General features: G+C 33.1%; 1 protein-coding gene across 10 annotated transcripts in view; it reads right to left on the bottom strand.

The window, feature by feature from the left end:
• The window catches only part of Rdl (Resistant to dieldrin), a 183,222-nt gene that overhangs the window by 74,956 nt on the left and 80,629 nt on the right, over positions 1-27,637 (bottom strand). For 6 of the 10 annotated variants that reach the window (XM_074118512.1, XM_074118505.1, XM_074118502.1 and 3 more), the window contains exons 2-3: positions 22,495-22,595; positions 13,284-13,351 (exon numbers count right to left, since the gene is read on the bottom strand). In XM_074118512.1, coding sequence (XP_073974613.1) covers positions 13,284-13,351; positions 22,495-22,595 — 169 coding nt within the window. Of the gene's footprint in view, positions 1-8,788; positions 8,857-13,283; positions 13,352-13,834; positions 13,903-22,494; positions 22,596-27,637 lie in introns of all 10 variants that reach the window. The other 4 variants (XM_074118506.1, XM_074118504.1, XM_074118503.1 and 1 more) reach the window with 2 other exon arrangements.

Here is a 27,637-nt window from a genome sequence, read left to right as displayed (position 1 = left end):
GTGCTATGTTAAAATATTAGAAAAACCGAAACACAAGGACGGATCAATAATATTGAATTTATCCTGGCCATTTTGCCTTTAGAGCAAGGGTTCCCGGAATTTGTTCCTGGAGGTTCACAAAGGAATTGAATCCTTAGATGTATTAAGAGTGACCTACATTAGTAAATTCCAATGTATATCTATAGAATCGATGAAATCTAACAGAAGTAGCTCTCTTAACCTATTGAGTACCTTCCTAACCCATTTGCAATTCTTTTATGAAGGAAAGTAGCCAATAGAATAGCTTAAAACATTTAATACCACAATAAATGGAAAACAACAGTAAAATTAAGCAGCTTTTAACTGAACTGTTACTGGACAAACTAAATGATTTTTGAGAGGAAATTGCGCTGTTGTTCCATATTTAACAAAAAGGGCGAACAAGATGTACGGATAGTTTTGCAATAACATTAGCAACCGCTTATAACTAAAATAAACATAAACGATAAACATAAGTAATTGCATCTCAGATCTAATCCTGACAATGGGCTAATTTTTTAGCCATCAGCAGTTGCTTGTTCTTCTTGATCCCGGAGGATACTGCAGAAGTTCAATTGGCCCAGACATTAACTTTCTAAAAAATATTGTGGCAACCTACTAATCAAGATAAGAAGACAAGACGAATACCAAGCATAGCATGATGGCATTTCGTATATGATTTCACGCTGAAGTCGTCCTAATAATGAAAGAACTCTGTAATTAGTCGATCGACAATAATGAAAACAGAAGATACAAATCATAGATTTTATATGGTGTATTGAATGACATCGTTTCGAATCAAGTGGGCCACGCTGTGTGTAAGGTTGTACCAGATTGAACTGGCCATTGGAAAGTATGTGGGTCTTCATCCTCATTTACGATAAAAAGCGAAGACCTTTCTTGCGAATTTTCTTTTTTAAAAAGTCATACATGCCATTGAAGTTATAGGGTAGGAAATTACAGAATAGACTGCAAAGAAATCGATCATCATCCTGAGAATAAATGTTTCCAAAGTGCCTAGCCTTTTTCAATTCATCCCTCAAAATGTTGCATCACTTTTATACACCAATCCTAATTCAGCATTGTCTTTAATTGTCTGAAGACGATCTACACAAATATGATTCTTAATTCTCAAGATGCTTTCTGGTAGTAGATATAAGAATGCCTACGAATTCGACTGTTTTCTCCAAGCTCAGTTCAATCTGTTCTGAAGAGGCTGTACTGTTTTAAGTTTTTTTTTTAAAAAAAAAATAAGATTACAAAACCAAAATATTAATGAAAGTAGTTTATTTAATTTTTCGTGAATCGTAAACTGAACATAATGCTATAATGCAAGCTACTTCTCAACGGATCAAATTCAAGAGGCCAATAAGACTTCTGTTGCACGAGTAACTACCACATCAGCGAGCGCAAGTTTTATTAATGTTTGCTATTCAGGCTTAGTTTGGGAACTTTTGTATCACACTTCTTATTTATCTAATCGGTTTGGACTAATTAGTTATAGAACAATATAACAGATGACTCTAACATACACAAGAAGCCTTATTGTAATGACGTGCTCCAACCTAAGAAGCTAAGTATTAAGTAGCTTCTAGAATTAAAATAAAATAAAGAAGGACCTTTAAATTAAGTTGTACTAAAAGCTATCTCGGAAAACTTCGTTTAATTCTTTATTAGCAGTCATCATTTAGGGAAATATTAAGCTACTGGTTCGACGATCAAGTTCTAATAAGACGAAAATGGATGGTCGGTCCAAGAAGATTTTTTTCTCTGTTTTTCTTAATACTTAGTTAAATTATTTAAGATGACCCTAATCTGGACTGAAATAATTAATGAAGAGTGATCGATCAACTTAGTCACAACATAAACAAAAGAAACCAATTCCAAGCGTTTTCCTGGTGACCACTATACTAAGACCATGCGGTTTACATTAAAAGGAGACAAAAATTGAATACATAAACGAGAGAAAATTAAATAATGTGGATAGAAAAAATGTTAGCTGTAAATGGTTAGAAAAAACAGATACGAATAAGTGGAAAAGACAAAGGAAACGAAGGATCATTGTATGAAATACACAAAACATTGTAGAAGATAACTAGTTAACAAAAGTTAAGAAAATGACAGCAATAACCTGGATCGGAAACTTTGATAAATTAATGTAATAAAAGTAAGGAGACACTTAAAAAGTATGTGACAATCTAATCTTTGTGGACCAAAGTTAGAGCCTTTTTAAGCGTTTTCTTGCTATGATTGAAACTGAAAAAAGAAATTTGAATACAAAAGCTTAACCGAATTGATGTATAAGTAAAGAGAAAATATTGAGCGGAGGTTTAGTTGTTAGCTATCTCTAAGTTTGTGTCTGGTTTCAATCTGATTTACAAATCGTTTCAAGTTATCTGGATGATTAAAGCTAATTTAACAATTAAACTATAAAATACTACTGATCTTCCTTTGCTTAATGGATAAAGCACATTTATCCAATGATAAGTATGTTGTCAGAATATTTTTAAGACAAAAAAGCAAGAAAATTGCCAATATCAGTCATTAATCTTTATTTTTGCCAAGCTATCTACCTATGGACTAAATCATCTTCAAGGCTGTCGAAAACTTGAATGACTGAAATAGGCAATATTCTTTCTTCCTTCCGCTAGCTAATATCGTTATTAATATATTCAAGTTTTACCTACTGGAGGTTAGATGCAAAGATCTCTGATGCACAAGATACCTCGATATTGGAATATTTGATTCGTAACATACGCTCAAAAGTAAGAAGCTTTTTATGTTATATAAATATTTTTATAACTTTTTGGCTTTTTAGTTAGCAAATAAGGCGTTAACTCTTAGAAGAATACTTAAATTGTTTTCAATTTATGAGAAACTATTTCTCTTTCAAGGGAAATTGGAAAATTAAACCGTTTTTCTAAGATAGCTGTTATTTTCCGAAGACATTTGGGAGAAATTAATGACAATTCAAAAAAGGGCGGTGCAATATTATTTAAGAACAATGAAATATAAACTTAATAATTAATATTAAAGAATGTTTTGAACAGACTAATCAAGGTCATATTTTCAGAAATACATACTACATCAGTTTAGAAATTTTTTATAAAAATTTCTGCCTTCTATTTGACATTTGATTTTATAACGACCATATTCTATTAGTTATTCATAAAAATTTCATAAATATTTACAGTAATTTTAAACCATTTCGAGGATTCAGTTATAAAATATACAACATTCTTAAAAGGAAAGCACTTAATATTATTATTATTGTTATATTTAAGCACAATATATTTTGTCCAGAGTACAGAAATGACTATGATCCAGTCCCCATCGATTGAAGTCTTGTATAAATCTTATAAAACGTAATATTTATTGAATTATTATCAGAAGAAAAGCGTATAAAATCAGCATCATTTCCAACATGCATATAGTAAAAATACATTTCAGCATTCACAATCCATCTTTTTAAGTAAAAAGAAAATAATAATAATTCTAAAGCAATCGGTCTAAAAATAGAGCAAACCAAGCAAAGATTTATAAATTACAAAATTTGAAAAAATATCCTCTTATCTCTGTTTGAAGAGAGGTATGTAGAAAATAATATTTATGGTCTTATTTACGGCTTGAAAATTCCAAGAAGATAGATCAAGTTCATTTTGTAAAAAAGTATGTAAAGAGGGAAACAAAGATTATATATACAGTGAAACAACTATAATTAGTTTATTTTAATTACTAAAATAAAGTAAATAATAAAAAAGTAAAATAAAAAAAAAATTCATCCAGTTCATGGACATCGCGGTTCAGACAGAATCGTTGTTCAGTCATTTACGACATTTATTGGATACTTATTTAGTTCATAAATTTATTTATTTTTATTTTTTAAATGGTAATTTTGATGAACTACAGAAATATGTACAGCTAGAAGTCAGAACAATAACTGCTGCCATAACAGAGGATAGTCACTTCGAATTTTCCCTTTTTACAGTTGAAAGTTATTTAAATACAAAAGGAAAGAAAACGGTTTCATTATTTTGTTAAATCATTAATCGTCGTACAAAGTAGATAAATAATAATTGAACAAAATAAATAAATAAATGCATATCTGACGCAGGACCACGTGCTCAAGTGATCTTATAAACTATTTAAGAATAAATTTTGTTTAATATCGCGATTTCAGACAAAAGAAGTATTAATTTTGTTTGTCATTTTGTTGGTATTTTAAGGGGATAGAATGAAACTGCTGACAGGGCCCTGTACCTGGTTACACAACACACACAGTTCTAGCCCCCTTTTTTGGGACCGAGCCTTTGACATTGACATAGTTTTTGTTAATTCTTTATATTTCTAAATTGAAAATTTCACTTTTAATATTATTATTATAAGAACTCTAAATTTACGAAAAGTAAAACATTAGATGAGACTCTCTTTTGAATAAGATTTAGATTTTTGGAGGAACGATAATTTGTCCGGATTATTCGTCGTCTACTAATTAAATGGAAAACATCTTTCATTCTGAGACGTTTTACCATTTCTCTGGACTGTTTCAAGGTCTTAAGCTGGAATTTTTAATTAGAATTAATCTATTATAGTAGAAAAGTAGTAGCTTTTTGAAATTTTAGTTTTCTGCTGCTATTAATATTCCCAACTTTGTAAATAAATATAGATAAAACTTTAAATATCAAAACCAGCGCCCACCTAAACTAAAATTCTACAACTCTTTGACGTCTTTGAGGAGTAAGAGGACCCACGTTTTCACCGGACATACCCAGTTTTGGGGATCCTCTGAGGCTATAAAACGAATTTTTAGTAAATAACCTTTTTAGCAGAAGCTCAACGAGATTTTTGTTCAAACAAGCGGGTTTATGTTCAGTATTAAGGGCATTACTTTTTCATTTTTAAAATTGTCCTTTGATTTAGGATGCAACATCATCAATTTCTTAATGAGATTGTTTCTGGAAAGGGAGTTTATAAAATAATTTAGTGACAAGATCTCTGAAAAGTGGCAAAATAAACGTTAATATCTGGCAGTCAATAATAACTAAGTAATTACTTTACGCTTGTGACTCTATAAAGTTCTTGAATGGCTCTAAAACAAAATAAAGGAGTTCCGGTATGGTGCTAATCAGTGGTATGGTATCTAGGATATTCTAGAAAAACTGGCTACAGAGATTCAGGCAGAATTAGGCGCATTATACATTTGTGCTGCTGAGTTGTGCTTGAAGAGTTCGAAATCAATTCAAGGGGTTTTTTATTTTCTCAGACATTTAAGCAGTTTTATTGGATATCAATTAATCAACTAATTCATCAATCAATTAATCAGAGGTTGCCTGAATTCACTGATTATGGCTGAGATATCGGCACTTTGGACAAGAAAAATTCTTGCCCAGGAGTCCCTTTTTTTGCACATACATAATTGGACAAACAGAACTGGAGGGGTGTTCCAATTAGATGGTGCCGTAACAGACTTCCTAGATGAAGGTGGCGTAGGCTGACTAGCCAACCCTCACCGTCAAAACTTCAGATCCAATTAGCGGATTATGTTGAGAATGAAGAAACAAATGTTTTTATACGGATGTAGGAGCGAGCGATAAGCCGTCTAATCTTGTCTGAAGGGCTGAATTGAAAATACAGTCGACATTACATTTGTATTTTTTGTAGCGTATTATTGGAAAAAATTGTATTTATTTGTACATTTTCCGAGGGGATATTTCTATCGCTGCCTTCATTTCCTCCAAACTTCTATGCGAGACACCAGACAGGAAACGAAGAATTGGCAGGCCAAGGTTACAATGGCAAGACGATGTGGCTCAAGATGCTAAGAGCATCCTTCGAGTTCGTAATTGGATGGTGGTTGCTAAAAATAGGAACGACTGGCGGAAACATATTGAGGTGGCCAAGACTCCCCACATCACTGGGTTGTAGCGCCATGAAAGAAATAGAAGAAGAAGAAACCTCCCTTTTGGGTGCGCCTATGTATTGATGCGGATCCCTAAACCTGTAGTGCCATTTTGTTTCCATCTTTTTCCACATATTTGAGATTTCCTAAATAAGACCCCCTACTGCACTTAAATCCATAACTTATTTGAAACATTTTTTTCCCCAGACTATTAGGTTAAGAGCACTTAGGTGGACAGAATTTCCCTCTGAATTGCCATTTCCATGGCACAACGATGGCCTTAACACTTATACATTACTAAATAAGGTCGATTAAAGAAGATAGAAGAGGATTCTAAGTTCAAAGAAAATGCCACAGCCAAAAGTATCCCTTTTTTTTGGAAAATGTAGGTTTTCTCTGCAGTTCTGGGAGAGACAGCTAGGTTGGGCTCCCTTTTAAAATGTCATTTCAGCGTAACACTCTGTTGGAGTTAAATGTATTCCAAAATTTTGGACTTTTCTCAATTTGAAGCACGAGATTCCCGTTAGTTTCCTGATTTTTCAAATAGCCAGTTATCAAGTCTTTACATATGTTATAAAAACTTCCTTCTGGTAAATAATATATTTTTTTGTAAATGTTCTTTCTAAGAGGAAACTTGGTAATAAATCATGATGTAACAGCTAATTAATTCCATCAGTTTTTCAAAATTATTCCATACACCCAAATATCAGCACTTTTAACATTCTAATTACCTAAAGGTAGAAGCGAATGCCAAAAAAAGATAATCACTTAAGAAATATGTTGTAATGGTAGAACACTCTCTACAAATCAGAGCTTTTCTAGGGTATGGTGTTGTTTATTTTTTTTTTTTATGATTTAAGGCGCGTCCACATCTAAGGTTATTGGCGCCCGGAGCCTTTTTTCAGTGCAATGCCGGCCTCCGGACAGTGTTCTCTCGTTACAGACAACACTGTCCATCACTGGACAGTGAGCTTTAAGAAGCTCCTAGGAAGAGAAAATCTAAGGGTCAGCAGCTGGATTAGAACCCGGGACCGGTATGGTGTTGTTATTGGACTTATCACCCTGGACTGGTGCTTTTGAAAAAATTAATTCACATTTCTTCAGCGCTACAGAATAGACTGATAGATTGCAATAAATGTATTTATTTACAGGATTAATATAATAGGATTTTCTCTATAAAGTTTCACTCGTTCATCAAAAAAATAGGAAGCTAGTCAAGGAAAAATTAATAATTGTCCGAATATGCCACGATGGTCCCAGATTGGACAGCAGAGCCATCCAGTTCTATTACTGTCTTCTACCACCCTCCACTGTCTTCCAGGACCATGACTTACTGGTGCAAGCAGTAAAACTAATGTTTACCTCCATTACCTAGCTATATAACCGCGTCTCCAGGTTGTCCATATCAGTTGAGAATTAATTAGGAAAATAATTTAATGTATTCATAATCGTCGGGATTTTTAGAATAATAATTTCCATCTACACAATACAAGGAAAATAGTGTTGTGACGTACGTCACGGTTAGATCAATGAATAACCGAGAGATCCTAGAAAAATAAAAATATATATTTTTCTTTTAAAACCCTCTTGTAATTGTATTTAGACGATCTTATCCTTTAAGAAAATCCATCTATAGCTTTACACTGAAGGCTATGGCCGGCTATTATCAATAAACACATTATAAATGTCTTGTTATTTCAAAAAAAAAAAAAAAAGGGATTCCAAAATTCCTGGGGCGAACTGAATGTACACTCAACAGTATTAAAGAAGAATGTATAGTTTTATAGATCTTATACAACACAACGACTACAAATAAATGTACATTAAATTTTTATATAAACACTGACTTGAGAAAAAAACTTATGAATAAATGGTCATTTAATTTTTTTTTTCTTTTTCTTTATTTTGATTTTTTGCCGGGTATTTGCACCCTGACAACCGTGTGACTGGTTCTTAAATAAATAAAATTTAAATTTAATTTAAAAAAAAAAAATCCGCTATTAAGAAATCAAAATTAATCATTAAATCAAAATTAAGAAGATAAAACTAAAAAGCAAACCAGCACGAACACATACAAGTCTGGGTTTTCAAAAAAGAATTTAATTAAAGAAAAACATACAAAAAGTAGATAAATAAGATAAAAATTATCTTAGGAAACAGCCTATTAGTGGCAATTTTTGCGACGTTATTTTTTAAAAAATTTCAAAGTAAAAGCTTTGAAATAGATCGCCAAGACGGTATGTGTAAAATTGAGTAACATACGATATTAGTAAGCGGGGTCGCTTCAAATAAATTATATTTTACCGTCAAAAACTTTTTTTGAATTCATCAGGAAGTAAAACGTATCGGAATAAATTATAAAAAAAAAATAAATTTCGTGTTATTAAATATTGTATTTTTTTGTAAAGTGAGCAAAGTCACACGGTGGTCTGGTGACATGCAGAGGAACTTTTGGAACGCTGTAAGGTTCCTTTACAAACATTGCAAACCAGCTTTAAATAGTCAATCTCATTAATTCTTGTTTTCGTCCAAATTTAAAACAAAAAAAATATATATATATATTTCTTTCAAAAATAAAATAATAAAATAAAAAATGAACAAACAATTAGAGATCCTCCAACGCTTTTTAAATATCTTTTTTTATTTTAATTCCAAATTTTAATTCACTTGAAAAAAAAAGAAAGAAAAGATGACGGAATTAATTACAAATAAATTAATAAAATCAAACAAAATAAAATAACGCCAAAATTCACGTGCTTGGAAAATCTCTTTGTGCAACTTTTTCGTAGGTACAACACCAACAAGACAACAACTGGGCTTTTTGGTTGTATTTGTTTGAATAGATTTGGTGGTTTTTTTTGGATTAAGTACCATTAAAACTTCTGACACTGAACTGATACTCAGGACGTACATTGTGACACCGACTTCCACGGGTGGACCTGCAACCAACACCACTTAACTACACATTTCTCCACTTCACCCCTTCTACACCACCATTTCAAACATCAACAACACAATTAGTTTTTGTTTTTTTAATTTCTTTTTTTTTTAGTATTTTTTTTGTAAATTATCTTTTTCAAAAGAAAAAAATAATCATTTATTTTTCTTTTAATTTATAGTTTAATATTTGTATATAAATTTGGAATTTTATTTCAAAAAATAGTTTGTTTTCCCTCTACGTTACAAAATAAAACTTAATAAAGATAATCTTTAAAATGCAGTACATGTCCATTTGCCGCCACCTGTAAATGAGAGCGTTAAAAAGCTTAATTTCTAAGAAAAATAAATAAATAAAAATAATTAGGGACAGATAATAAAGAAAATAATAAAGAGACAACCAAAATGCTTTATATCTGCTATCTTGATGCTAACATTCAGACATGTTTAAAAATGTACATACAGAGAACTATTTAAAATATTCAACTGAATCTCCTACAGAGTTCGCTATAAAATTACAAGGTCTCTTAAATTCGACGGGAGCAACAAGCATCAATCATCTTTCAATCTCCAAGTTTCTTAAAAAAATTTTTATTTGCAAATGTTTATTTCATTAAAAAAAATAAATAAATAAAACTAAATCACCAAAAAAAGAAAAACAATTTAATAAAAATTAAAAATAAAAAGTTCCTCATTTCAAACCTAACTTTCACCATGCTGTTGCCGGCCCAAATTCTATAAAAGTAACAAAATAAGAAAGAAAAAAACCAAATAATCTGAAAGTAGTAAAATAGGCCACGCGCTCTCATGGACTACGCTTTGTTACTACCGCGAGCTCCAGGGCTTTGCAGCACTTTCAACACTTTGAATTTAAACTAAAAAAAATAAACTAAACTAAATAAAAAAAACTAAAGTGTACAAAACATTTTTTAGCGGGAACTGGTCAACTGGGGGTCCATTTCCTGAATTCGCACTCAAAATAATAATTAAATACATATTATTTTCAGAAAATATTGGGGCTTCACTGATTTCAAAAAAGAAAGAAAAGAAAAAGAATTAACAAATTTTTAATTTTGTTAAAAAAGAATTTGTAAATCGTAAAGGTCTTTAGAAAATTATGAATACTGATTTTGCGTGCATAATAAGCTTGCCTTGTTTTGGAATTGGTTTTTGGGTATCTCCTTAACTTGCTCAAAAGAGAACCGTTGCTTTATTTGGCTGTACAAAATAGTGACAGCAGACTCCTATTTATTCCAATACATAATGATCGTCCAATTCCCCCCCAAACTTAACCTTTAGTTATGGTAAAGAGGAAAAAATTGTAAACATAGCTGCACGGGTTGAAGTAGGAATATCCTCTAGAAACGGTAAAATTAGCTAACCCAAAAAGTCAGAAGGAGGGCTAGCGGAGAACATCCTGGGGACTGGTGCAAAGGAAGATTCTTTCTAGAGAGAGACTTTCCAAAATTAATCATAAAAAGTTGCTAGATCAATAATAAAATAAAACTAAAACTAGAAAATACAAAAACCTAGAAATTTTCTCAGGCAGAAAGAAATATTGGTTGTTCACTCATTTAAGGCAGAGGCGGATCATTTCCAATTCCCCTAAAAAGTAAAGTAATCGCCTATTTTTTCAGGCGGGGCTTAACGTCCAAACTATCAATTTGGTGTCGTGGATGGAAGCGACTAGCAAACATACTTTACTGTTTTCTTTTATGTAATACACATTAAATAAAATCAAAGCCTAGACCAGGAGTAGAACCTACTAAACCAGCAATACATCTTAGCTTTGCGGGTCTAGCCTATTGCCGCCTAACATACTTTACTGTAAATTTCTTTTATTAAACATTAAATAAAATCCAAGGCCTAAGACCGGGGAATCGAACCCAGTACCACAATACATATTAGCTTCGCAGGTCTCGCCAATAGCCGCCTAACATACTTTACTGTAAATTTCTTTTATTAAACATTAAATAAAATCCAAGGCCTAAGACCGGGGAATCGAACCCAGTACCACAATACATATTAGCTTCGCAGGTCTAGCCTATTGCCGCCTAACATACTTTACTGTAAATTTCTTTTATTAAACATTAAATAAAATCCAAGGCCTAAGACCGGGGAATCGAACCCAGTACCACAATACATATTAGCTTCGCAGGTCTCGCCTCTTAACCGCTCGGCTACCTTCCAATTCCTTATAACCTGATTAAGTAAGTATAACCTGATTTTTGGAAATATAACTGTAAAAAAATAACATTCAGATAACGTTAATTATGCTCATCGAGGTTTCTAAAGTAAGTTTAGCATGAAGATAAGACCATATAGCTCTAGACAGGCTTCAACCGGCCGGTCTCATCTAGTCCAAGCTTCGTTACAGATATAAACGTGTTTAGAATAACAGTAATATTCAATTAGGCTAAACTTGGTTAGACAACAGGTCCACCCACTGCTCATCACTTTTTTAAATCCATGAATAGGTTTGAAGCGCATTACCTACTTCTGCCTTGAATAGGTATGTAATAGCGCCTAATCAATTGTACTTTACAAGTATTGCATATCTCCGAGATTTTACTAAATTAGCCCTTATAATCTTCAAAGCGCCCTTATCTTCTTCCCAGTAAATGATTCCACATATCTACTTTTCTTAAAAATCTTCTTGGCCAACCAAGCAGCTTTACGGGCTATAAAATCTTTGCAAGATTGGCAAGAGGCTGCTTAGAAATCTTAACGAATATTAGTAACTAGAAGAAGGCTTATTTTTCTATGGGCACTGGATAATCCAATACACAGGGCTACTTAGAAGGGAGATCCCTTGGCTTGGGAAGGCTCATGCAAAGTTCTCATAGGGACCTTCATCCCTTTGGTGGCGCTGCAAAACGTCTTGTGAATGTGACCATCAACAAGTCGCAGAATTAGTATGGGAAAACTTCAGGCCAGAAGCAAACAAAGAAGTATGTATCAGCATCATCACTCCCAAACTTACGAAGGATTTTTTTTTTGTTTTCAGCTAGGCCGAGCGGCCATCGCCAGGTAATGGTAAATTAAGGAAGCCTATGCATCGCACACAGGACTGGCCAATCACCTGTGGAGATTTTTTTTTTTTGTCAGGAAGAAGAGGGAAGAAAACTACGCAAGAGTAATAAACTTTGTAAGAGTTCGGAGGAGAAAAAAAACCCACGCCTTCATCCTTTGCCCAGGAGTATCTCGCTATACTCCTAAGTCTAGTTTTAACAGACTGAACTGGAGGAAACGCTGTAAATAGTGGGTACCACTATAGACCCTCAGGGTCGCAGAGGCGTAACTTTCTGGCCGACTCTCGTTGAATCTAATCTAATTAGGCAAGAAACCTCCCTTTATTGAAAATTTCAGCAACTAGAACCCTCATAATCTAATACAATTGGTGAAGAATAATTCATAATTCATACCTTAGTTGAAGGATTAAATGGATTAAATAACATTATTTGGGGTGGATAAAGGTAAATGATGAATTTAAAATTAAAGTTATTGATGAAAAGGTTAAAATGGCAGTGAGGTAATCAGATCAGGGTGAAACGGAAAACACTGTTATAATATTATCTACGATATTAATGCAATTTGGAAAAGTTGTTCCGAACAGCCGACTGACCAGCCATTTCTTTCTAAACTCTCACTTGGGTTGAGAAATGATAAAAAATAGAATATTTTTGTTTCAATCTTAAAAATGCACGCTCTGTTACACACAGGCACATTCTAGGGAGTAAATTAGTTAGTCTGAATAGATCTGGGTCTCTTGAGAGCAATACCAAGGTTTATTCGTTATTTAAAACAAAGTGAATTATTTCAAGATATCTAGCATCTTTAACGGGCAAAGATCGGCTGCTGAAAATATTCTTTAGTATTAAAGGAAGCCCAAAATCCAAAACCAGAAAAAAAAATTCAAGCCGAGATAGTCGCAAAACCAGCATTTAAATTGCAGCATTCCAATTTCAGCATTCAATGTCGGGCATTAAAAAAAGAAAAATGAGAAAGTCGACAAAAATAAATATAATGCATGTTACGTTATGTGCAAAGCGAAATGAACCCCTAGTCTAATGAGATAGTTTCTTTTTTTAAAATGAATGTTCAAAATATGTGCTTTAATTTTGGAAAAATAAAGAAATAAATGTTTTGTTATAAATTTGTTATTTGTAAAACTTTTTATTATTTTTTAAAAAAAGCTTCAGCATAAAAATGCGCATGCGCGAATCATTTACACGCTATAGAAGACTTTTATTCAAAAATCCAATATCACCCATTCCGTGTTCATTTTTATATTAAAATTAAAATTGTAATTTAAATTGGAATGTGTTTGCATTTTCTCTTCACTCTTACTGTAAACTGTTGTAAATCTGATTGTTTTGTTAGAAAAAGAAAAAGATAAATAAAATAAGGCAATAACTCAGCTAGGTACCATTTTGACTTCAGACAGCGATGAGATACTCAGAACATACATGGTGACTCCCACCACCACGGGCGGACCTGTGAACAGCATTCCTGTACCCTACTGTCTCACTAATTTCTCCCTTATATGATCCCCCCAAATTTCTCTTACCCTACTTTAAATATGATTAATAATTAATATGACTTAAAAAATTGAAAAACAATTTCTTTTTTTAAAGGAACCGAAAAAGATATTCCTTGTTCAAACTTTTGTTTTGTAGAGATAAGAAAAAAAAAAACAGATAAGGAAAAAGACATAAAAAGAGAATTCAGCAATGGACCCCAGGAAGGCTCTACAGGAAATTAATAAAGAGAATAAAGGGGTTTATTTAAACATAATTTTAATTATGTTAAATAAATAATATTGGATGAGATATTAAGAGAAACAACATGCCCGGGTTACACTCAGACTCATATAAAATATAGATATATAATAATAATAATAATAATAATAATAATAATAATAATGAAATAAATGACAAGAGACAGAGATAGATATAATAGGCTCTTGTTCTAGAGTACCATTTGCACTTCGGACAAGGAACTGATGCTCAGAACATACATCGTTACTCCCACCACCACGGGCGGCCCTGAAACATCGTCATCTTGCAACATGCCACGCCATTTTTATTTCTTTTATTGTTTTAATTAATTTTTTTACAATTTTTAAATAATTTCAATTAGCTTTTAAACAAAAGTACATATTCAATTTTATTAAACAAATAATTAATTTTAACTCAATTAAATTTTATTAAATTTCCTAAAATAGAATACAATATAAAAATTAACAATATTAATAAAAAATATGAAAATAAATGAACATGAATTAAATCTTATAATAAGTACATATTAAAAATGAATATAAGTTTTCTAGTAAATAATTTAATGTTCTGTTGGCGTAAATGATTAATATAAGGCGCTTCTTTATTTTAATATTAATGAGTATTTCTCAAGGGTTAATTAACCAGTTTTAATTTATCTTCGTTTTATGCAGAACTAGAAAGTAAGTGGAGATTCACTGCAAGAACTGGATACTTGTAGAATCACAGTATTTATTATCTAAGTAAATTTACGCTTTGTGAAAATAGATTCATGAAAATCAATAGATTTTTTGTGTGAGGGATTAAATGATTGGTTATTTATTAAGCAGTGTGTAAAGGACATTCCCTTTTATTTTGGCTTTGGGAAATAAATAAATATAATATAAATGTGGAACGTGAAATTAAAAATGTCTTATATGTCAGAGGTAAATGTAATAAATAAATAATAAAAAAAATATTGTGCCCTATTTGAAACTAAGCAAATTAACCTTCGATTATAAAAACAGCACTTGTTTGAAATATTTCCTTAAATTTTCTCAAATATTTCAGTGAGACCAGAAGTAAATGTTTAAAGGGCAATTTGTAGCCTTTGACTTCCCTTATTTTAAGACAATCTACTTTAAAAATTGACTACTGGTTCATCTAAAAGAGTTTTCAATGAGTTAAACAACTTGATAAATTAACACTGTTGAGTGCTCGTGAACACGTTTTCTTGCAAAACAAACCTAATTTCTTATACGAAGATAAAAGGAATCCTGGAAAATGATATATTGTTTGAAAGCCCATTAGACAAGGAAACTTTTTTAAAAAAAAATGTCAGCACCTAGATTTGATAATGATCACATAAGAGCCTAATGAGTTTTCTTAAAAATTTCGATTACTTTTATTTTTCCAGTACTCGGTGGAAGATTGAGGCTGTTTGGAGAAAAATTTAAGCTTCAAAATGGTATCAATTTTTAGAAAATTTATCTGTCTTTCTAACCGTGTCATCAGAATCGAATTTGGACTAAAACTTTCTGAGTAATAACATTTTTATTGCAAAAAAAAGTAATGATTTTAGAAAAAAAAGAATTAAAGTGACGTCACTCAAGAACAGTAGAAAATATGAAGTTGGTCAATACGTCATTGAACTCACTTTAGTTGTACCACAAACAGTAGGCCTGTGGACGTTAGTTACTGGTTCACCCTTTATATTGAATCTGTTCAATTCGGGCGGAAACCGGAAGTGTGTAGGATTGAATTAGGTAGGAACGTGTTGGCTGGAAAAGTTAAAAAGCTGGCTAATATCAGTATGACGTGGTCTGGGCAGGAAGTTGCAACCTTCCAAAACTGAAAGGCAACACTGTCTGGCTGTCACAGAGCGCCCCCTCTCGACATGTTAGTCCCGTCCAACTACTAAATATAAACACAACTCGACCTTATTATTGACAATTTCACCTATTGCCCTTATTGTGGCTACTTCAATCGAACGGCGCGTAATGTTCAATGAATAGTATGATTTGGCAGTATGATCGAAATGGTGAATAGCGTATCGATTTTCTTTCAAGCCAGCTTGTTTTACATGATTATCATTTTTATGAATAAAAACGTATCAAGTAAAATTTCTAGTACCGAAATTCAATTTGAAATACCTAAATATTTTATGTCTTCCTACGATGTTAAACGTAGAAGAGCCGAAAAACTTACGAAGTAGTCGAATGAACTAGGTAAATATACTATCTGCTTCAGAAGATATTCTATGAAAATCGATATTTTTCATGAACACATCTTATCATTGAACTCAAAAGAAATCAAGTTACTGATCAAGCTAATGCTCAAATCCTTAAAAGAATCAATTGATGTATCCTTCGTTAAGTATTAGCCAATTTTTTATGGCCACTTTTGTTAAGAAATTTTAATCAAAAAGAGATCCTATTATCTGAACTTTTCCTATTATGATTTTAGATTTATACTTTTCAACATAAGCTAGGTGTCTTCTCAGTGTCTGACGGCCTAAGGATAATGTTCTCTCATTACATGCAATTATGTTGTCATCACGCAGAGTCAGATGTATAATTGAAATTCGAAAACCGTCAACTTAATTTGTCCATTACGGGCCATAGTAACTGAACGGTTAGAATCTCGAACCGCATAACTGAGATATTGTATTGAGCTTCAATTCCCAGCTTTTATTTGATAGCTTAGAAAAATAGATTAATCTAAGAAAATAACAGCATGCTGCAATCTAACAGCTTGCCGCAAAAACGGATACCTACTGTAGAACAAGATGAGCTAAATTTTTGAATATTAGAAATAACGTCACAAAATTTCAATAATTAACTTCTACAATTGAAAACTGTAGATTGAATATAAAAAAGTTGAAAACTTGCGGACCGCAATGCGTATAAAGAAGACAAGGTTGTCTACACTGATATCCCGATATCTAAACGGTTTTCATGGTAGAAACGGAAGAAGAAGAGGAACCGGTCATTGATAACACTTTTGGTAAAGCTGGTTATAGTACTTTGGAGTTGGTCATAAGGTCAATGTTGTCTTAACCGACTTGGCAGATTATCTGGAATCGAAATGGAGGCAAGATCTTTGATTCAGAGGATATCGTTAGAAAAGTGTGTAGTTGACATTTTTGTTTTGTGATTCTAATTTATTTAATGAGAGAAAGATGTCGCAGATTTTGAGCTAGATTGGCAACATCAACAGCGTACAGAGCAGAATGTTCAAGTGAAGCAGTGTAGAGAAATTGTCTGTGCACATTGCCTATCCTGCCCAAACTATCTGCAGCCAGAGGAAGCTGTCTTAAAACTAATGTAGAAGAAACGGGAATAAGGAAATATTTTATGGTTAAACAATAAGGCGACTGTACATTTATTTTCAACAATTCTGAGTGGTGGACTTGATCAAAGAATTTCTGAACAAATTAAGAAAATGGTTCGCAGATGGTCTTAGGTTTAGCAAAAATTAAAGCTGATACATAAAGTTGTAAATCCGTGTTTGTGCGTTCAAATTTACAAAAAAACAAAAAAATACGGGTGAGATCCAATTATTTTAAATCAGGCATTATTTTTGACTATAAATGGCGACTATTGATTCACAGAATTTGTTTCTTTCTACAAAGTTAATATATTTAATTTGATACAATATTGAACGTTAAAATCGAACTATGCAAATTTAATTCTCTTCAATTCGTTGGGCATTGCTTAAATCAATCAAAATAATCAATAACTTGATTTCTGAGAAGACTTTTGTGGCACACGATCACGATTCTATTTCTATTTTTAATTTACCTTATTTCTTTTCCTTGATACCAGGTGATTACTTTTTTATTCTGTTCGTTTTTAAATAAAAACCTTTCTGTTTACTTTAGTTTGTCCAGTGTACCTTATATGATCCGAATATATGTATGTTTCGAAGATTACGTTTCAAACACCAAAGTCATCTTCATAGTTTTAATTAAACTAACTAAATTTACCACAAAATTATAGAAATATACTGTTTTTAATGTCTCAAAATGTATTTTAAACGTAAAAGACTAATTATTGCTTTGAGGTTGATTTAGTGGTTGCAAAGAATTATTGAAAATGAGGCTAAAAATCATTTTAATTGAGGAAGAAGTAGAATATGTTCTGGCAAGGATGGAAGTGAAAGGTGGAAGTGGCAAGAGAACATAGAAGAAAGAGTGAGTTCTGGGCCTACGTGGGCTATCGCAGCCCTGGTCTAAGGAAAAGAGAGCTCTACGCCAAGAGAGAGACTACGATATCCTCGGAACACGAAGAACGATAATCGTGTGCAGGAAAAAATTGAAACATCAACTTTATTGTTAAGGAAGTTAGTCCAGGGTTCAACCATAACTTCCAGCTTCCAAAGAATTCAATCTCAAACAAGCAAATTGATTGACTATATTTTAACGTCTACATTCCTTAATATTCCTTTAATCAGCCAAGTTGCCAAAGCCTATACTAGCTTCTTCAGTATTGTAATCTTCAGTAAGAGCAAATACACCAGTAGTACATCGTCGTTGTTTTGGAAGTACCACAGGTAGCTTTTTCACTCATTAGTGTCAACTTATTTACTGGCAGAATTACAGGGAACACCAGGTTGATGCAAGGAACATTCGAAGATCCTTCTCTGATATCAGGAAGCTTTAGAGGCACTAGCTAAACCCAACTAAGACTTTAAGCTGTTAGAGGAATGCAGAAGACATCAGTATTATTTAGCCTGGAAAAAGATGGTCTGACTTTTTTGGTCCCTGGACATTCCTGGATTATAGGTAACAAACAATACGGATGAACTTGCAAGGGTCTAGCACAACATTTTGTGAAACCGAATCTGTCCTCGCAATCTCGGAACGATATAGTGACAAGGGAAATAGGCAGGACTTGGACGAAGTGGCTTTTAAAAGGCTAAGAGTTTTATAAAAGTTAAGCCGTAGACTACAAGGTAATTGAATCTAGGAAAGAAGCATTTAAGAGTTTTGGTGTCGGTGATGACTGGACACCATTGTTGTGGCTGGGCACCTGAATACCATTGAAAGGGAGGCGAACGCCATCTGAACTGAACATCTATCAAGAGGATAGCATGCGAGAGACAGAGTACCACTATTTTGACTAAATGCTTCCTTCGCTTCCTGAAGGCCAGATATAGGATAGTCAGATATCAAAGAAGGATGTCGTCTGTGATATATTGCATTGGAACTGTAAATATTTTGTTAGGGAGATAAGAAGATTGGGATAAAGCCTGAGTAGGCTCAGGTCTCATTTGTTTTGAAGCTCCAGTAATAATTATATTAAAGTAAAGTAATTGCGTTATTTTTTCAGGCGGGCTTTACGTCCAACTACCAATTATGTGCCATGGACGGAGGCGACTAGCAAACATACTTTACTGTAAATTTCTTTTATTAATCATTAAATAAATTCCAAGGCCTAAGAACGGGAATCGAACCCAGTACCAAAACACATATTAGCTTCACAGGTCTCGCCTCTAACCACTCGGCTACCGTGGCGCCTGCCGAGTTATAATAATATAGTAATATTATTATATTAATAAAATGTACTTAAATAATTATGAACATGTTAATGCGATGCTGTTAACTTGAATGTAAAAAAATTTAAATATACAATTTTTATCAGGATTTTAGTTGCTTTTTTTATGTTGAATTCAGTTTTCAATTCGGTATAACATGTAGTATCGCTTAAAAAAAGAAGAAAAAAAAATAGAGCTTGCATTTAGTGTTTTATACTTAGCGCAATGCATGATTGCCTTGCGTGAACTAGATTAGAACAAGGGGCACCTACTGCTAATTGCCAGGCTACCCTAAGAGAAAGCATATTTTTTAAAAACGTTCTCTTGGCGTTGAGTTATTCTATGCATTAAACGACAATTGTTCTCTACCGCTAGTTTTAACAATTTTTAATGAAATCCAAAATTACTTTGAAGCTGAATAGGAAGTATATTTGAATACTCTTTTTGGGCACTTTAATATGAAGCGATTTAAACATAAATATCTGATTATTTATTATTAATTAAGAGGTCTCTTGATTTTATCACAAGCGTAATTTAGGAACAATTGTAAGTTGGATGGTTATTGCTTCAAAAAAACAACTGTTATATTAACAACAGAAAGGCCACAAACATACTTGTACTTGTTTTCACAGCGCTAGTAATACATACCTATGTGATTCAGGAGAACTATAGTCGGTAAATATACAAAAGTTTGACAAAAATAGACCTTTACACCCTTCAGTACTTTTATTTTATACAAAGAATTAAATCCATTTAAGTTATATATTGGTGTGTGAGGAATGTGCACAAGGTTAGAGGGAGTTCAGCCAGGATATAGGTCGCTCCAGTGTTTATGTGTAAGTAGGTTCAGTGTGTCTCAGGGTGTACGAGGCATGCGCGGCTGGACAGATCGATGCTCTCAGTGCTCCACCCATCTGAGCGCCTCATATTAACCAATCACGCCAAACCACCTAACCTAACCTACCGTCTCACACCTGTTCTTCTATACCGCATACCCGTTATTCCATTCACCGTCCTCTCACATACTATTTGCATATAAATTGAACACTTGGCACCTAGCATACCATCTAATTTTTCTTCTTATTTCCATGTCCAACCCCCCCTTCAAATAGACTTGCATGACGTTCTTCGTCCCAAGCTATTCTCCTAATCTGTCCCAGCATCCCTTAGCACACACACTCATATACATATGCACCAAAACCCTTTACATTGAATAAACAAAAATAAATAAAAATCTCTTTTACTATGTAAAACAAATACTAAGAAAACAAACAAATTATCCATCTGATTATCTTGCCTACATCTAAAGCTATGAAATAATCAAGATAAAATAGTGAATTGCTCTAATATACTGTGGAAATCTCTGGTTCATTGAATGGCTGCTACATTGTTTTCCTTCAAAATTGTGCTGTTGTTTTATCGGAACATAATACAAAATTGTTGCAAAATTCTTTTCACCTCAACCCTCATATACTCGTATTTTCAATGTTCATCTGTCCTCTACAATTTTCAAACTAGAGACAATAAACTGCCGGTAAACCTATCTGTAAACTAATAAGTTACAACTTCAAATCTTTCTCATTTTTCCCAACTATTTTAGCCAATAGCTACACTATTGTTTCGGGCAAAAATGAGTCAAACAAAAATACTAATTTATTAAAACTATTGATTCTGTGTTTTTAAGTTTTCCTCAAAACCGATTGATACGATTTCCTTCAAATTTGGAGTACTAATTTGCATATTCATGGATCTGTAACTCTCATTGGAAATATTTCTCCTGAAAAGCTCGTTTTAGGGGGAGTTGAAATGGTCCTTCTAAATCTAAACTGTTGTTGGTTGTTAAGGAGGATTAATGATGTAGTTGAATACATGTGCTTAGCTTAAAAAGAGTCAAACAATAAAACGATTTAACCATTTTAAAATTCTAAACTTTCAGTTAACTGGTGCTGCAATAAAGCGAAAATCACGTTCTGGGGCAAGTCACAAATGGGACAAATAGATGGGCTTCAGTTCATAGAAGTCAACGCCCCTGGACTGCTGCTTGGTCTGCATAGTCAGGCTAATAACTTTCTTAGCGTAGCCTCATCCCAGAAACCACTAATCTCTAAAATTCTCTATGTAAAAACATAATTCTTGTATTTTTGTTTTTATCATTCTAGAAGTTAAACCAGGCTGTGCTCGGCCATTTAATGCTGAACAGTGTGAGAACGATGCGTGAGGATTCAGAATAAGGCTGAAAAGGATGAGTTTTACTAATATTTAACTGAAATTTCATTCATCCACTTCAGGACTTCAGCACTAGTTTATATGGTGTCCAAGATCTCAGATCTTTGAAATAATCAGACTAATGGTTATAGTTAAAAACCAGACAAAGAAAATAAATAGCCTAAGACATTATTCTGGTATCTTAGCTCTTTTTATTATTTTCAAAAGTTGTCTCAGTGAAATTGAGAAAAACATTTGATTTTATTTTTACCCCAAACCTTTCTAATGACTTACAACTCACGAAGTGTTGAGTTTTCTCTTAATAGACCTTCAAAGGATCTGCAAAATAGGATTGCAGAGCTTGGAAACAGGATATACATAATATTGAAAACTAATCAAAGCATTAAAAAGAAAACGTACAAGGCAGAAATTAAGAATTATGGTCAGATATTCTAACCGATTACTGATGAAGAGCAAATTTAAGGATTTTTTAAAAGGGATTCAAGAAACGTCGAGCAACCATGTTGTTTTTTTCAATAATTGTTTAAAATAAATCTTATAATATTCCTACTCGCTGAATAAAGACCCGATACATAAACATGGATCTATAATTTAAAAAAAAAAAAAATAGGACAAAAACTGCCGACACAGAAAAGGAAGGATTTACGACGTATTTATCTAAGAACATGGTGAAGAGAAAGTAGATTTCAAAATGAAATAAAAAGATGTGTTAGTGTGTGGAGATGATATGTGCAGCTGAGAGGGGAGGCTGCGTAAATATTCCACCACCTCCACAGCATCTTCAGCCGTCTCTGCGGACCACATTTTATTGACTATATTCTTGGTCCCTCAATTGACATTGAATTATGAGTTATGTTATTCCTCTGGTCGGTCTCTTCACATCCTCAAATTCACAATCCTTATAATTTCCTTCCAACAGTAAAATATCCCCTTTTTCTTCAATCGGAACATTCACAGCTCATACAACATTCAACGCAGAGTGTGCACGGTAGGCTAGGTTTTGGTTCTTATTCTTCTTATATATACGTAAATATACTTCTTTTTTTCAAAAGAATCAAGTGCTGTACTTCTTAAATTTTATTAACGTACTACGATTGTAAAAACCGGAATCATACTTACCACCGTAGTTGGGTCTTACTCTTTTATCATAGCTAACACTGAATGAATCTAATATTGCTGAAATATTCACATCACCGAACATGCTCCCTCCAGATCCCGCCCTGCAACAAACAATTGTTTTCATTAATAATGCTGCAATATTGTGCAATAACTAATGTGATCACCTATTTCTACAGGCTTAACGTCTTGACCAAATAAAGTGTATTAAATGGGAGAGGACGGAAGCTCAAAATTTATTATTAATACTTTTCCAATGGATGAAAAAATCGAAAACGTCTAAAAAACTTTACAAGAATTGTAAAGTGGAACGATTGATATTGTCTAAAAGCATAATATTGAGTCCGCAGATTTCAAATCACTAATCAATTCAAGTATAAAATGAACACAAATATTTCTTACTTTTTAGAGAGGACTATGTTGAGTAAACAATACTATCCACAATCCTATGTGGACTAGAGCTGTGGGGTTCAGTCAAACCTACAAACATACGGACTGTACAGAACATTTCAGTCAAAACTCCTCCGACAGATAGGTGACGCTCCTTTCTACGGTGACTAACCTCACCCTTCACAACGACCTCAACATTCCCTTCGTACAAACAACTCGCCAAGACGAAACATCGCAAGTTCCATACTGCTCTCTCTACTAGCTCAAATTCTCTTATACTGTCTCTCGCCTCCTCTGACATCCCTAATACTCCTCGGCTGACTGAATCGCCAGTACTATACTGTTCTCTCTACTTGCTCTAATCCTCTCGTACTGTCTCTCGCTTCCTCTGTTCCACTGACATCCCTAACAATACTCCCCGACGACTGAATCGCCAGTGGCTCCGCGACTTCCTTACAGTCTGAAGAACTAAATCTCTCCTCTTTCCTAGTATACTCCTCTTCACATTCTCCTCTCTCCTGTAGAGAGTGCTACCGCTGGGTAGCTTCACTCCTCCTGCTCTTCCCGCTCCAGTTCATCTTATTTACCTTCTATTTACTTATTGTATATATTTATACAGATTGTAAATCACAAAATAAATTTAAAAAAAAGAAAAAAAGTTGGTTGAAACTTTTCTATTCGCTCAGATTTATATTTTTTTCTAAATAAACGTATTATTATTATTCTATTCACACAGCCTCCTTGACGTCTTTCATTAAAAAAAAATACACTGAGAGGCAAAAAAAGTGGCCACCCTTAAAAAAATGTATTTAACCAATCGTTATTGCAAAAATAAAATATTTTTGGCATGCATTGTTGGTAAACGGATGGTAGCTTAAAGAAATAATAAGGAAATTCAAAACAGGGAAATATGGAAAAATCAAAAGAAATCACTAGTACCGTTTGTTTTTGAAAAACCTTTGATCTCTAATCCTTAAAATTCTCTGTGATGTTTCTTATTTAACTTCTTTTTATTAGTCCAGATTCAATTTTATCTATTTCAACATTAAAACATTTAAATTTCATTTTAAAAAATGATTTTAAGTTTTACTTTTGCGGCCAGAATAATTGCATTGTTTTGAAGACTGAAGAAGCCAAGCATATGTTTCGAGAGCATTCAATATTCCAAGAACTACTGTTAAAAGGAGCTTCCATTGTTACCAGGAAACCGGAAGTTACTCAAATGAATACCTGGCTCTGGGCGTAGAAGATTGACTACTTATAGGGATGACCGCTTTGTAGTGCTGAATATTTTAAGTAATCGTCATTTTACTGTTGTAAGTGGCAAGGCATCAACTGTATCGGGTAAGAGGAGTGAATGTAAATTTGCCTAAACTAAGGCGAAGACTTTCTGAGGCTGGTTTAAGAGCAAGAAGGCCCGCAAATGGACCAGAATTGCAACCAAGGCATAAGACAGCTTTACTTCATCTTGCTAGACAATACATTAACTGGACCGTGAAGAACTGGGGAAAAGTTCTCTTTTTCAGATGAATCTCAATTTTGCCTGCGATCACCTGACGGCCGAGAGAAAGATTTTGGAGAAAAATTAATGAGCGGTATATGGCTGCAACAAAGAAGGAGCTATGGTGAAGGAGGAGTTATGGTTTGGGCCAGAGTTAATTTGGAAGCTCGGACTGAATTAATTTTTATGGAGGGGGTCTTTAAAAGCTGCTGGCTACATAGAGGACAGTCTTTCGGAGGCTCTTGTCCCAATCGTACCACACGTTGGCGAGGAATTTCCGTTTAAACGCGATAATGCACCGCCCCGCTTCAGCAAAGACTGTTTCCCGCTACTTGGAAAACGCTTCAATCCGATGTTTAGAGTGGCCAGCATGTAGTCCAAATCTAAACCCTATTGAAAATCTATGGGATGAGTTGTCATGACGAATTAAGAGACGTCCCACACTAGCACATTCGCTTCAGGAGTTAAGGGTTGTACTAACGGCAGAGTATGAAAATATCCCTCAGGAAATTATTCAAAATCCTATTAGGTCAATGCCCCATCGAATGCAAGCCGTAATAAACATTGGTGTTGGTCGGAAATAAGAAGATAAACATCTTGCTTTACGCGGATGATCTTGTTTTGTTAACTGACAATCCACATACCCTTCAAAGAAATATAAGAATTCTAGAAGCATATTGTGATCAATGGAATTTGACGGTTAATCTATCGAAGTCAAAAGTCATGGTTTCTGGAAAGGTGGAGATTTGCCTCTGCGGAAAAATGGTATTTTAAAGGTCAGAAAATTGATATCGTAAACAGATATAAATACCTCGGTGTTATTCTTACGCCCCGCCTAGCCTTTGGGTCTCACCTTGAGGGAAAAATCTCTTTGGCAAAACAAGGTTTAAATAGACTTTGGAACAACTTTATTATAAGTGGAAATGTACCATTGCAGGCTAAGTTCCAGGTTTTCAGCTGTCTCTCGAGCTATTGTATGTTATGGCGCTCAGGTCTGGGGGTTTCGTGCGTTTGAGGTACTGGAAAAGTTTCAAAGATAAAGAAATTATTTGCTTTACCGTCCGCTACCCCAAACTACCTTCTGTCCATAGAGTTTTGTTTGGAACCGCTGGAAGTATATACATTCAATCTCCATGTAAAGTATTGCCTTAAGGTATTATCTCTTCCTGCACACAGACTTCCTAGAATAGTTGCTCTTAAAATAATTGAAAAGAAAACCTATTGGTACAAGCATTGGCTTACTCTCTTCCAATCAAATAACCTCAGTTTTGAAGGCTCTTTGGATTCCTTGCATGGTTGGCGTGCCCAGCTGGATTTGTTGTCCAGAAGTATTAAGGAGTCTCATCTGGAGGAATGTGTGAACCGTGCGGTTCAGTCGGAGCGTTTTGTTCTGTACAGATACTTAATCGCAGAATACAGACATAGCACCACGGCAGAGTTTTCTGAAAGTTTAACATTCCTGGAATTGCGCTGGTTTCTTAAGCTAAGGGGAGAACTTCTCTACTTAAATTACAGGCCTTGGATAGACAAAGACCCTGATCTGGAAAAGTGTTCTCTGTGTAACTTTGGTACGCGAGAGGAGGTGTATCACTTTCTTGGAGAGTGTCCTTTGTTAAGAGAATTTCGCCTTGTTTATTTCCGTAAGAGTACACTCTCCAGAGAGGATATTATTTCTTCTTTAACTGGCCAATCAGATCCTCGTCCAATTATCCGTTACGCTCGCCATGCTTGGAAGGCAAGGTACTCCTGGATTTCCGATATGTAATTCTGTTCATTTTGTTTTTTCCCACTCTTTATTTTGCGTTTGATTGAATTTGATTTAATATAAAATTGTACTTTATATCTCAGTGGAATGGAAAGAAATGATTAAATTATTAATTTATTTCATTTTATTTAAATTTTATATTAATTTACTTTATTTTATTTAAATTTTATATTAATTTACTTTATTTTATTTAAATTTTATATTAATTTACTTTATTTTATTTAAATTTTATATTAATTTACTTTATTTTATTTAAATTTTATATTAATTTACTTTATTTTATTTAAATTTTATATTAATTTACTTTATTTTATTTAAATTTTATATTAATTTACTTTATTTTATTTAAATTTTATATTAATTTACTTTATTTTATTTAAATTTTATATTAATTTACTTTATTTTATTTAAATTTTATATTAATTTACTTTATTTTATTTAAATTTTATATTAATTTACTTTATTTCATTTAAATTTTATATTAATTTACTTTATTTATTTTATAGAATATTTCGTATTTTTTAATTTAAATGTAAGCAGTGCTCTCAAGCAGACGGCTTTGCTATTGCTTTATTTATTTTTTAAATCTACATTGGCTATGTATATATATGATTTCTCAATAAAATAATAATAATAAACGCAAGAGGCGGAAACACACCCTATTACCTAATTGGAAAATTAACATTTTGTAAATTTCAAATTACTTATTAATTTTTCTTTTTTTTTAAATACCACTTGTTAATTTACCTTTAATATTCCTAAATATGTTACGAGTGGCCTGTTATTTATTCTAAAAGTATGTGGAGACGTTAATAAGAAATTGATTGAAAATCGGTACACGTACCGAAGCGTGACCACTTTTTTCGCCTCTCAGTGTGTGTATTAATTAAATAATAATATAATAAAAACAGCATAAATAAAATTTCTGTTGAATAATGGACATCAACATGGAGTTTAGTCCGCAGAACAAGAAATCTGGGTCAACTTGAGCGAATGTTGCCGTGCGGCACGCATCCCTCAATAGCGTCACGGATTTCTTGCAATCCCTTTCCTTTACCTACACACCAATAGCATCTTGAATTTTCTCTTTGTCCATTTCAATAACTAGGAAAGGAGTAGAAACAGCTTTAGTAATGAAGTTGTAATTGCTTTACTTAATAAAAAAGTTTGAAAGCCACTAATTTGTAATTGACGTTTTCTGCTTATGAATTCTGAAAAAATGAAAAAAGGTTCAAAATAAGAATGTTGAAAAGAATAACCAAAAGAAATTACTGAAAAAAGAAATCCTTCTTTGAGATTAATAAAGTTCTTGATAGAAAGTATTTATTTATCATCTTAAATGTAATTATTTCTCTAAATTGTTGATAAATTTAAGAAGATAATTTTTCTCTCGGTCATACGTCAGACAGCAGAGAAAATAATTCTAATTTCTGACTGAAACGCTTCTTTTTGTTCCAAGGAGTTACAACTGAGTGCCTGTATTACCTTAG

The sequence above is a fragment of the Rhodnius prolixus genome, unplaced genomic scaffold (assembly GCF_049639745.1).
Source record: "Rhodnius prolixus isolate KJV_2025 unplaced genomic scaffold, Rpr scaffold_2, whole genome shotgun sequence".
Taxonomy (NCBI): Eukaryota; Metazoa; Arthropoda; class Insecta; order Hemiptera; family Reduviidae; genus Rhodnius; species Rhodnius prolixus.
This window is presented reverse-complemented; position numbering and strand designations above follow the sequence as displayed.